The 12,689-nt window shown below is 38.8% G+C and overlaps 1 protein-coding gene across 1 annotated transcript in view; it reads right to left on the reverse strand.

Moving 5' to 3' along the window:
• SCAMP1 (secretory carrier membrane protein 1) overlaps nucleotides 1–12,689 on the reverse strand; it is a 114,593-nt gene that overhangs the window by 84,465 nt on the left and 17,439 nt on the right. Inside the window, exon 2 of the mRNA XM_066381694.1 lies at nucleotides 5,384–5,461. Coding sequence (XP_066237791.1) covers nucleotides 5,384–5,461 — 78 coding nt within the window. The remainder of the gene's footprint in view (nucleotides 1–5,383; nucleotides 5,462–12,689) is intronic.

A 12,689-nucleotide genomic window follows, 5' to 3' on the forward strand; every position in this document is an offset into this window, starting at 1 on the left:
TTATGCCACTTATAAGCTAGATGACCTTGTCTTAGAGTCTTCATTTAAAAAGTATTAATTTTGAATACTATAAGAATTCAATAAAATGTAGATAAAGCATGTGGCACAAAGTAGACAACTTGAAAAAGAATACTGCTATCACTGATAAAAATAATCTGAAGCAGCTCCTGTCAAGGTTAAACATATATTTATTGCTAGTAAAATCTTCCAAAAAATTATATAAAAACTTGTTTTTATTCTTTATCAGCAAACTTTAAAGTCTTATTCCCATCTCCACCCCACCAGATGAAATTGCCATTTTTACATGTCAAAACTGGTCCATTTAAAGGCCACTTGACATGGTTCAATCTAAAATTTACTTGCTCAATTAATATTTGTGATCCCAGCCTGGGTTGCAGTTGCTACACATAAGCAAAGGGTATTAAATGAGGGCTTTGAAATAAAGTGAAATTTTAAAGTTCATTCGTATTTTAATGCTCTCACTTTGTACAAAGTTCTTCTAAAAACTAAAGTTAATAAATCTTGAAAAGTTTTCAAGCAAAACCCTACACAATATTTTTGAATTATTTTCTAGACTATAAAAATCATACATCAGAAAAAGGTGATTGAGTAAGGATCATTATATACTGATAATGTATTTCCAAGCATACAACTGAAGAACTCTAATACTGTTAAGAGGATAATATTTCAAAAGCCAACAATGGTTTTAAAACTAGGGACCTCATGAGTATGATATTTAAATAAAGACTCAAACACAGAAGACAAAATTATCTGCCAGAGAAATTTTGAGGGAGAAATCTCAACAGAACTTATGTCAATAGTTCTCAAAACTGGCTCACAATAAAAGGATTAAGACAAAAACAAACAACAACAACAAAAAACAACTGCCCTAACTATAAGATATTAGGGTCTTCATGGATAATGTAATAAAACTCCCCTGGTGCTTCTAATATGCATCCAGCATAAAGAACCTCTGTTGTACAAGAATTTTTTTTTCATACTCCTACATTTTATAAATCAAGACTTAAATTTTGAAAAGAACATGTTCCTCCCTGGCCAGTTGGCTCAGCAGTAGAGCATTGGCCCGGCATGTGCAAGTCCCAGGTTTGATTCCTGGTCAGGGAACACAGGAGAGGCGCCCATCTGTTTCTTCATCCCTCCCCCTGTGCTTCTTCTCTCTCTTCTCCTCATGCAGCCATGGCTTGATTGGAAAGAATTGGCTGCAGGTACTGAGGATGGCTCCATGGCCTCTGCCTCAGGCACTAAGAAGAGCTTGGTTGCTGAGCAACGAAGCAATGCCCTAGATGAGCAGAGCATCACCCCTTAGTGGTCTTGCCGGTAGACCCAGTCAGGGCACGTGTGGGAGTCTCTCTCTCTGCCTCCTCTCTGCTGCCAACCAGAACCAGCATAGCTAGTAATTCCAGGTCCTGAGTGGGAATGGCACTGAATGAAGAAATAAACTTAAGAGAGAAAAAAGATGGGATTGGGAGGTCTCTTTGCAACACAAAAGATAGCTTGCAAAAAGCCAAGAGCCCCCAATCTGCTTTATTATATAGCCATATGCAAATAAGGAAGTCTTTGATACCAAGTCACACATCTCCAAAGCAACCTAAGAATTCTCCCAAGTGCAGAAACCCTCCACCCTTGTATAACTGAAATCAACCAACATCAGAACAGAACAAACAAAGGGTGAGAGGAAGGGCATGTAAATTGCTTCTAGCAACTTAAGCAAGCAAGTGAAGAGAGGGGGACAGGATGAGTACAAATACTTAGCTTCATAGCCAATATGGAGGTGTGGGGGGAGAACTTAGCTTTTGGCTAAGCCTCAAACTGCATGGGCTGTGCCAACTTGCAGTCTCCCACATATCCCCACCTCTCTTTTTTAATTTGTGTGCTGAGATTTGCATTCATCTGATTTTCCAGTTTCCCAGATTCCAATTCAAATGCAGACTGGAAAAATACAGAACAAACACAAAATTAGTATAGCCAATTCTAACAGATGTCCAAACAAGTATCCTAATACATTAAAGGGATGAAAGCCTTTTAGATTATCAAGCAAATTCTTAGCCAATACAGCAGGATCTATAACAGAGTCTTTGCTGTTTTGAATGTCCTTAGTAAATTAATGCTAATCCATGCTGACACCATCACCGTGCCACATTCCCTGCAGATGCAATCCAACCCTACTTCAGTCCCACTGAGAACTGTCACAAGGAGCAGGAGGCACACTCAGGAAAAATCCACATGGCATTGGAACTACTGTCACATTCTCACTCTCCGTAGCTGGTTTCCAAGTCCCATGACCACTGCTTCCAGCGCGTTAAGCTTTTGCCTTAAACTTAATAGGCAATCTAGATCTCGGGAACCAGATTGCTTTCTAGAGGCTGATGTCAATCCACGATGAGGCTTCACAGTTCCTTGTTCCAGGCTGGCATTCAAAGAGGACCTGTTCATTATAAAACTGGAATATACCCTTCCCCCCAAGTTAGTAATTTGATTGAATTTGCCACTTAGGGCCATTTAATATATCCCGGTACAACATGAGACTTAGGCCGTTGCTCAGCTGGTGTAAAATGCTCAGCTGCAGTAAGTCCTGAGGAGAAAATGTTCAAAACAAATTACTTCAAGGAAGGCTTTCCTTGTTGGATTCCAGATTCTCTCAGCCACTGAATGGCCCTGTACATCAGTATTCAAAAAAAAATTTTAAAGTAAAAAAGCATGATAAAGAAAATTTGCAGGAGTTTCAGGGCATGACTCCCTTTTTTATTTTTTATAATTGACCTTAAAGCATTTGATGGGCTCTACAATGCCTTGACCTTAAGGATAGTAAGGAAATAAGTATATGCTTTTACAAATAACAAACACTCCCATACCTTTCAAAACACTTTTATTCCATAAATTAACAGGCAATCTAGAGAGCACAGAAGGCTGAAAAAGCCCAGTATGACTTTCTTTATCTTCCTGTTGTAAAAACCCTAGAGCTTTGTTGGGGTAACTTACTTTGCCCTAAGCCTCGCAGCTCTGTGACTGCTTCATGCATAAGCCAAGAAAAAAGCCAATGTTGCTCAGCAATAACAGATACATCAGCTCCTGTATTTAAGAGTCCTTTGAATTTACATTTTTGTATTGTTATGCCTATTTCAGGGCATCAGAGGAGCCAAATTCCCAATTTCCTCGGGGCCCCTTTTGCAGAATGTGGCCTGACAAGCAGAATTAGCATCCTTATACTTTTCTTCCAACTGCCTGAAGCAGTTTGAGACAAATTCTTGAAATGACTTATCAGGGCCCTGCTTAATTTTGCTCAATTCCTTTGTTTCAGAGACCTGAGTACAGTTTCACACACAAGACAATTTACAGCACAGAAACACAAATATAACACGTAAATCTGTTTAATTCTAATACCTTAGTTGCTATCTGGCTCTCAACTCAGAAGACTTCACAAAATACAAACTAAATCGGCAGTCTTTAGGATCTACATTCCATTCTATTTAAATTAAATGAGCACTCCTTACAAGTCCCAATTTTAACAAAAAATGTAGGGATGAAACTTCTATTTTTTCAGTATAAGAGCCGGCATTTCCAATTTTTGCACGCAAGAACTTAATTCAGGCCTTAAAAGCACACACATTTTGGACAACATACTAAAAAGACACCTGCCTGATCTCAGTCAGGGCATTTTCTGACAGAGGGACTGACAATGGATGGAAATAAGGAAAACTTCCCCAAGAAAAATACTCGGCAACTGCTGGCAAATTTTGTAATCAGATCCACCAGGGGTCCCCTGTCTAAATTCCAGGCAAAGAATAGGAAAGAAACAAAACGAGAGTTCAGAGGATTGTAGCTAAAACATTAAAGAAAATCAGACAATAACAGGAAAAGCTGTAACTTTCCTAATACCTGAGTCTCCTATTCCTTCTCAAATTCCATAGCTGCAGCAACTGGCAGTTTAGGTTGACTATGCTGAGACCTCTCCTCCACCCCAAATCCAGCTGAACAGCAAACTAAGCAGCCCGAGAGAACTAGGAGCAGCTGCACTGCCCCACGTTCCTCGGCCCCTAAGCCACAAAGTACAGCACCAACTGCCAGAGAGACTGCCACCTTCATTCCTGCCATAGTCTCCTCACAACCACTGCCTCTTCAGAACTTTACCTACTTGTTCCCCTGTAGCAGAAATATCTGTTCCCTCCTCCGGGAACCAGGGGCACACATCTTGAACATATTGCAAAAAGCATTCTAGCTACATACGTATTCTTACAAAAAGGTCCCTTACTTTTGACCCTAATTGTCCCATAATTTATTACTCCCAACACTACTTTCCCCGAAAACTATACTCAAAAACTTGACTCACTGAGTGCACTTGGAGAGTTCCATCACCTGCCTTTAGTTTAATTTTCCCTTCCTCAGGTCCTCCTTGTTCAGGCGCCACTTGCCCGCAAACCAGAACCAGCGTAGCTAGTAATTCCAGGTCCTGAGTGGGAATGGCGCTGAATGAAGAAATAAACTTAGAAAAAAGATGGGATCGGGCAGCCTCTTTGCAACGCAAAAGATAGCTTGCAAAAAGCCAAAAGCCCATATGCAAATAAGGAAGTCTCTGATACAAAGTCACACTATGCCAAGGCAACCCAAGAATTCTCCCAAGTGCAGAAACCCTCCACCCTGCATAACAGAAATCAACCAACATGAGAACAAACAAAGGGTGAGAGGAAGGGATATAAATTGCTTCTAGCAACTTAAGCAAGCAAGTGAAGTGGGGGGATGGGATGAGTGCAAATACTCAGCTTCACAGCCAATATGGAGGTGTGGGGGGAGAACTCAGACTTTGGCTAAGCCTCACACTGCACGGGCTTTTTCAGTTTGCAGTCTCCCACACCCCTCCTCGCACTGAATACAAAATAAATAAATAATAAAAAGAAGAAAAGAATATGTTCCTAGGCCAGATAAAGTTTCAGACATTCTTCTAGTCTACCAAGCTATTCAGAATAACATCCTTCAAATGACAATCATACAATATTCATGGTACATACACAGGTCTCTCTCATTGTAAGAAAACATCATCCTACATTACCATGAACATGGCACATATACCAAAAGAACACCACCCTCTCCTTAAAGTACTGGAGTAAGATTTACATCTAAACAGATTATTAGCGATTTAATCTGTAAACATAAAAGAAAACTTGCAGTATTTCACTAGGACCACAGAATTTTCAATTACTACTGATAATCCCTCCTGTTTAAAAAAAATAAAAATTCATTTGCCAAATTCTAAATAAAAAACTAACACCTTGTTTTACATAAATTTAACTAAAGCATAATTGATATATAATTGTTATTTAGTTTCACTTTTAACATTTAAAAGTAGTATAATTAGGAATAGTCTTACTGTTCTAGAATCCGAGAATGGATTGTATTCATCAAGTCCTGGTGGAACATTTCTTGTCACCTGTGTAACTGATGGGTCCTGAAATAAAATTTGAAGGAGAAAAAAAAGATTACTTATCCTTTAAGACACAATTTTGATATTTACAAAGCATTTGTTTTACCTGTACTTCTGGTCACCCAGCAAAGCTAACAGCAAAATAAAGAAAATTATCAGATTTACTCAGTCCCATTCCAACAAAGTTGAAATTTAAACCCAGAGCCCTTACACCCTCAAAGAAAAATAAATGAAAACTGGGTTAGATACAAATCAGCTAACTATTATACAAAACTAAAAGTAGACCACCTCTTAATAGCTACAGAACTGACTGCACAAGAGCAACTTAGCAAATCTTAGGAAAATCAACCATCTCTTTCCTTTGGGCTCCACAAAAATTCATGTTCCCCCTTATTTATATCTTCAATCAGTTTTTCCTAATACAGATTTCAAGTGCCACATGACAAATCAATGTCATGTACAAGTAACATCTAGACCAGGGGTCCCCAAACTACGGCCCACGGGCCACATGCGGCCCCCTGAGGCCATTTATCTGGCCCCTGCCGCACTTCCGGAAGGGGCACCTCTTTCATTGGTCGTCAGTGAGAGGAGCATAGTTCCCATTGAAATACTGGTCAGTTGGTTGATTTAAATTTACTTGTTCTTTATTTTAAATATTGTATTTGTTCCCGTTTTGTTTTTTTTTACTTTAAAATAAGATCTGTGCAGTGTGCATAGGGATTTGTTCATAGTTTTTTTTATAGTCTGGCCCTCCAATGGTCTGAGGGACAGTGAACTGGCCCCCTGTGTAAAAAGTTTGGGGACCCCTGATCTAGACCAAGATTTAATACCTCTTACTGGTTTTAGACTACTCCAGTATTGCCACTGATCAAAGTTTATTTTCCCACATGATCCTAGACAGTGACCCCTTTCACAAGTACGTATAATATATTACCACAGTACCCTAGCTTTCCAAATCTTTTAATATTAGATCTTTACATAAATAACTAAAGCACAAAATCCTGGATGCCTACTCAATTTCTCTTGATTGTGAAGGGGAAACGTGAACATAATGAACATTTCAACAAAATCAACTACACAATTAATGTGAACAGCATTTGCAAACTATAATGTAGCCTCATTGGCTCCCATATCCCTAGTTTCAAACTTGGGCAAGCATAAGAATCAAATAAAACACAGACTAATGCACCCTACCCCAGGGTTTCTGATTCAACAGGTCTGGGGTATTTCTAACAAGTTCCAAGGTGAAACACTGCTGCTAGTCTGGGGACCACTGCTCTCTCATCCATATGGTACCTTCTCCTCTTACCTATCTTCCTCAACACAGTTATGAAAGTTACTTTTCAAAACTGAATATCTAATCTTGTTGTTCCCCTCCTCCAACCCCTCGCCTCAGTCCCTCATCCATTTCAAATTTTTTAGAGGATCTCCACTAACTAAGATAAAATACAAATTCCTCAAAATGAGATACAAAGTTCTGACCATTTAGCCTAGCACTTGTCTACCTTTCCAGCCTCATCAACTTTCTCAAACCACACCCACCTTGCCAGATCCTCTACCTTAACCAAATGAAACCAGCTACTGAATAAGGAACCTCAAATTTGGCAAATAGCAAGCAGTAAGGATAAAATTGAAAGCACATCAGAAACAAAAATAAAAGCTGTAGGCTTGCTCTGCAAGAACGTGGGAAGGAGGGAATGAAACCTCTCTACTTCCCAGAGTCCCCCCCCTCCCAAGTTTACTAAAAATTAAGAGCAAGAAGATTATCAAGAGGGGATGTGTACCTCGGGGAAAATTAAGAAAACAAATATTAATGTTTTAATCAAATTTTTAGACATGTGTTGAATACTTACAAACTAGATACTTTATTTTAGCATTCCATTATACTAAACCACCAAAATGTCAACGGAAATTTGAGAAATTGAGTAGCTAATAGAACTAGGTATCCCAATATAAATGCACTGAAATCTACAGACATGAAAAAAAGATTGATCCTGTAGAACAGGAAAATATTTGGTCATGTCTGTTCAACTGACCATAAGTTCAGTCAACTTTGACCACTAAGGACTGAGTCACTGAACTGATATCCAAGAACTGGGGGAACAATGTCCTCCCACATAAATTTCCTTTATTTTCAATAAACTGTCAAGAGATTTGTACACAAAAAAACATTTATCATACATAGCTGTTCACCAAGATTAATGGGTTTTCTGTCTTTCTCCTTTATTTTTGCATTTTCTTTGTATTTTTATTGAGTTTATTGGGGTGACATTGGTTAATAAAATTATAGGTGTCAAGTACACAGTTCTAACACATCATCTGCACACTGTACTGTGTTCCCCATTACCGGTCAGGTCTCCTTCCATCACCCTTTTTCCTCCCTCTACACTCTTCTACCTCCCCCAACACCCTGGCACTTTGGTGATCACCATACTATTCTGTGTCTCTGAGTTTAGTTTTTTTGCTTAATAATCCCTTTCCTTTTTTCACCCAGCCCCCCAACTCTCCCTCCCTCTGACAGCTGTCACTTTGGTCTCTGTATCTATGAGTCTGCTTCTATTCTTTTTTCTTCTCTCTCTTTTTCCTTGAAAGAGGCAGGGAGAGACAGGAATATCAAGCTACTCCTGCATGTGCCCTGACCTGGGAATCGAACTGGCAACCTCCACACCCAAGGATGATGGCCCAACCAACCAAGCTATCTGACCAGGGCTTAATTTTTATTGATTTTTAGGAAGACAGAGAGAGAAAGAGGGAGGGGAGGGGGAAGGGAACTATTTGTTGTTCCACTCAGTCGCATTTCTTTCTTGCTTCCTGTGTGTGCCCTGACCGAGGATGGGTACAGTCCTTGTTGAACCCATCACCTTGTTGTTTCAGGACAACACTCTTAACCAACTGAGCTAAGTGGCCAGGGCTGAGTCTGTTTCTATGCTATTAGTTTATTTTGTTCATTAGATTCTACATGTAAATGAAATCATCCAGTACTTGTCTTTCTCTGACTGGCTTAATTCACTTAACATAATAATCTCCAGGTCCATACAATGAGTGCTGTCGCAAGATAAGATTTCCTTCTTTTTCACGGCCAAGTAGTATTCCATCATGTAAATGTACCACTGCTTTTTTTATCCACTCATTTCCTGATGAGCACTTGGGTCACTTCCAAATTTTTACTATTGTAAATAATGCTGTAGTGAACATAGGAATGAATGCATTCTTCTGAATTAGTGTTTCGGGTTTCTTCAGATATATTCCCAGCAGTAGAATCACTAGGTCATATGGCAGTTCCACTTTTAATTTTTTGAGGTAACTCCATACTGCTTTTCATAGTGGCTGCACCAGTCTGCATTACCTCCAACAGTACACAAGGATTCACTTTTCGACACTTGTTTGTTGATTTATTTATGATAGCCATTTTGACAGGTATGAGGAGATAGCTTATTGTAGTTTGTTTTTGTGACAGAGACAGAGAGAGGAACAGATAGGGACAGACAGAGAGAGGAGAAGCATCAATTCTTCATTGCGGCACCTTAGTTGTTCATTGATTATTTTCTCGTGCCTTGATGGGAGGGGGGGGGTTTACAGCAGAGAAAGTGACTCCTTGCTCAAGCCAGCACCCCTGGGCTCAAGCCACCAATAGGGTCATGTCTATGATCCCATGCTAAAGCCAGTAACCCCCATGAACCCACGCTCAAGCCAGTGACCTCAGGGTTTCGAACCTGGGTCCTCTGTGTTCCAGTCCGATGCTCTATCCACTGCGCCATCACCTGGTCAGGCTCACTGTGGGTTTACATCTGCATTTCTCTGATAATAACCTTGAACTTCTTTTCATATGTCGACTGACCCTCTGTATATCCTCTTTAAAGAGGTGTCTTTTCAGGTCCTTTGTTCATTTTTTAATTGGGTTAGTTTTTCAATGTTGAATTTCACAAGTTCTTCATAAATTTTGAATATTAACCCCTTATCAGATGTATCATTGGCAAATATGTCCTCCCATTCAGTAGACTGTCTTTTCATTTTGTTGATGGTTTCCTTTACTGTACAAGAACTTTTTAGTTTTAATGTAGTCCCAGCTATTTTTTTCCTGCTTCCCTTGCCTGAGGAGCTATAACAAAAAAGAATACTGCTATGTGAAATATTCAAGATTTTACTGCCTATGTTTTCTTCAAGGACTTAACCATATTTCTCCATGTATAAGACACACCCTTTTTCGAAAAATCTGGGGTCTAAAAACTGGTTGCATCTTACAGTGGTTGTAGATTTTTTACTTGCATTTCCTGCTTTTTCGTGTGGGTGCAGAGTTGTATGAAGTTTATAATGAATAAAACGAGCTCAGTAATTTTATGTAATACCTTTTTTTTCCCCAAATTTCAGGCCCCAACATTAAGGTGCGCCTTATACATGGGAGCATCTTATACATGGGGAAATACAGTATCTGGTTTCAAGCCTAATATTTAAGTCTTTAATCCATTTTAAGTTTATTCTTGTGTATAGTGTAAGAAGGTGTTTTGGCTTCATTTATCTACACATATCTTCTGTCCAATTTTCCCAACACCATTTATTAAATACACTATCTTTTACCTATTGTATGACTTTGCCTCCTTTGTCAAATATTGACAATCAAGATGTGGTTTATTTCTGGACTCTATTCTGTTCCATTGATCTATGTCTGTTTTTTGGTTTTGTTGTTTTTTTGTGGCAGAGACAGAGAGTCAGAGAGAAAGGCAGATAGGGACAGACAGACAGGAAGGGAGAGAGACGAGAAACATCAATTCTTCGTTGTGGCTCCTTAGTTGTTCATTGATTTCTCTATATGTCTGTTTTGATGCCAGTACCACACTGTTTGATTATTATGGTCTCATAGTATAGTTTGTTATCAGGTAGCATGATTCCTTCAACTTTGTTCTTCTTTCTCAAGATTGCTGAGGCTATTCAGGGTCTTTTGTGGTTCCATATAAATTTTTGGAATACTTGTTCTGTGAAATATGCCACTGGTATCTCAATAGGAATTGTGTTGAATCTACAGATTGCTTTGAGTAGTATGGACATTTTAATGACATTAATTCTTCCTATCCATGAACATGATATATGCTTCCCCTTTTTGTATCTCCAATTCCTTTTTTCAGTGTTACAATTTTCAAAGTAAGGGTATTTTACATCCTTGGTTAAATGTATTGCTGTGTATTTTTTTTATGCAGTTATAAATGGGATTGTTTTCTTAAATTTCTCTGATAGTTAATAACTGGTGTATATAAATGCAACTGATTTTGGGATATTTATTTTGTACCCTGCTACTTTGCTATCATTTAGCAGTTCTAATAGTTTTTTGTTAGAATGTTTAGGGTTCTCTTCATACAGTGTCATGTCATCTGCTCCTTTCATATGTTAAATGCTAAAATACCAGAACTACACTAAAAGTGCCAAGTAAAGGCATGCAAACAAATTTCTTAGTAATTTGGTCATAAGATAGGCATTTAACTTTTAAATTTAGTATAGTTCATAGAAGATTTTCTTATGAAATGAGTTCTGGCTAAACAAACAATTTACTCTTCATAATTTGGTGGTTAAACTTACCAAGCCAGTACTTAAAATCATAGCACCACCAAATCTAAGTATTCTCTACAACAATATATCCATGGGGAGAAAAATGTTCAGAATTCCAGTTTTGTGAGAACAGGAATTCATCTCTGCTAGTTTCCCACGACTTTAAAAAGTAATCATAACTTTAGAAACTATTAGACTCAAATATAATAAAAAGAACACAGTATGTCCTCTTTAAAAATTACCAACATTGAACAACTAAGTACACAACTTTCCAACATTTAAACAAAACTTACATCACAAGGTGATTTGTCATAAAAATAAAATGAGCTCTCATTATCCTCCTTACTTCAAGTTGTGTGTGATATACAATAGCTTCTAAAGGTCCTAAGCTTTATAAGACAATCAGTAATTGTATGTTTTGTTTTTGTTACTATTTCTGTTGATACCCAAAAGTTTTAAAGTTAATAAAAATTTGAGGCCCTGGCCGGTTGGCTCAGTGGTAGAGCATCAGCCTGGCGTGCAGAAGTCCCGGGTTCAATTCCCCGCCAGGGCACACAGGAGAAGCGCCCATCTGCTTCTCCACCCCTCCCCCTCTCCTTCCTCTCTGTCTCTCTCTTCCCCTCCCACAGCGAGGCTCCATTGGAGCAAAGATGGCCCGGGCGCTGGGGATGGCTCCTTGGCCTCTGCCCCAGGCACTGGAGTGGCTCTGGTCGCAACAGAGCGACGCCCCGGAGGGGCAGAGCATCGCCCCCTGGTGGGCAGAGCATCACCCCCTGGTGGGCGTGCCCGGTGGATCCCGGTCCGGCGCATGCGGGAGTCTGTCTGACTGTCTCTCCCCGTTTCCAGCTTCAGAAAAAAAAAAATTGAGTCTGCCTTATAAAATACAGGCAATTTAGGGATGAAATAAAGGAGAATAAATAATCACATGTTGCAACCAAAGATAATAGTGAACCATTATTTATTTCCTTTACTTGTTATTTTAAGAGCTTCCCATCTTTGTCTTTATTCAAGGGAGGAAAAAATTTCTGGAGCTATAAGAAATGTAAAAAAAAAAAAACAAAACAAAAAAAAAAAAATCTAAGTATGGAAGGAAGAAAAAATAAGTAATTTACTTAAGGTCACCTAGCTAGGAGGCAGAGAAGCAAACTTAGGCAGCCTGGTTCCAGAGCCACTGTTTTTCCTACTGCTCTCTACTAAGGGAAGACAGACAAATCTCTGCAAACTTCATTTACTCCTTCTTCTAATCCCCTTACTACCAGGATAAGAACACAGAAATGTTTGACTGCAATATATATAGTTCACAGAATATTTTCCTGCAAACTCAACTCGACATGGTGGCTAAATTCCTGAGATTCAAATATAAACATTTCCATAAAACGTTGTTTTAAACCAAATAGAAAAAGCATGTAATATACTTCTTGTAAGTATTGTGAGTGTTAATTTGCATTATTACAATATTCCAAATACTTGCAAGCAGGTCATTAAAATTTATGACTGAGACCAAAAATTAGGAATAGGCCATAAATAAAACCACAAGACTGAATAAATCAACCTGAAAGAAGCATCAATAGCTCTAGGAAAATTACTTAATAGTAGTAAAATTACACTATTATACCAGCTACTGGCCATAACTGGCCAATATTCCTGATGCTCTTTTCCCACCACCTCCCACTTTCATTTCCCACCACTTTCCACATATATTCCAAAACGACAT

This window comes from Saccopteryx leptura, chromosome 4 (assembly GCF_036850995.1).
Source record: "Saccopteryx leptura isolate mSacLep1 chromosome 4, mSacLep1_pri_phased_curated, whole genome shotgun sequence".
Lineage (NCBI taxonomy): Eukaryota > Metazoa > Chordata > Mammalia > Chiroptera > Emballonuridae > Saccopteryx > Saccopteryx leptura.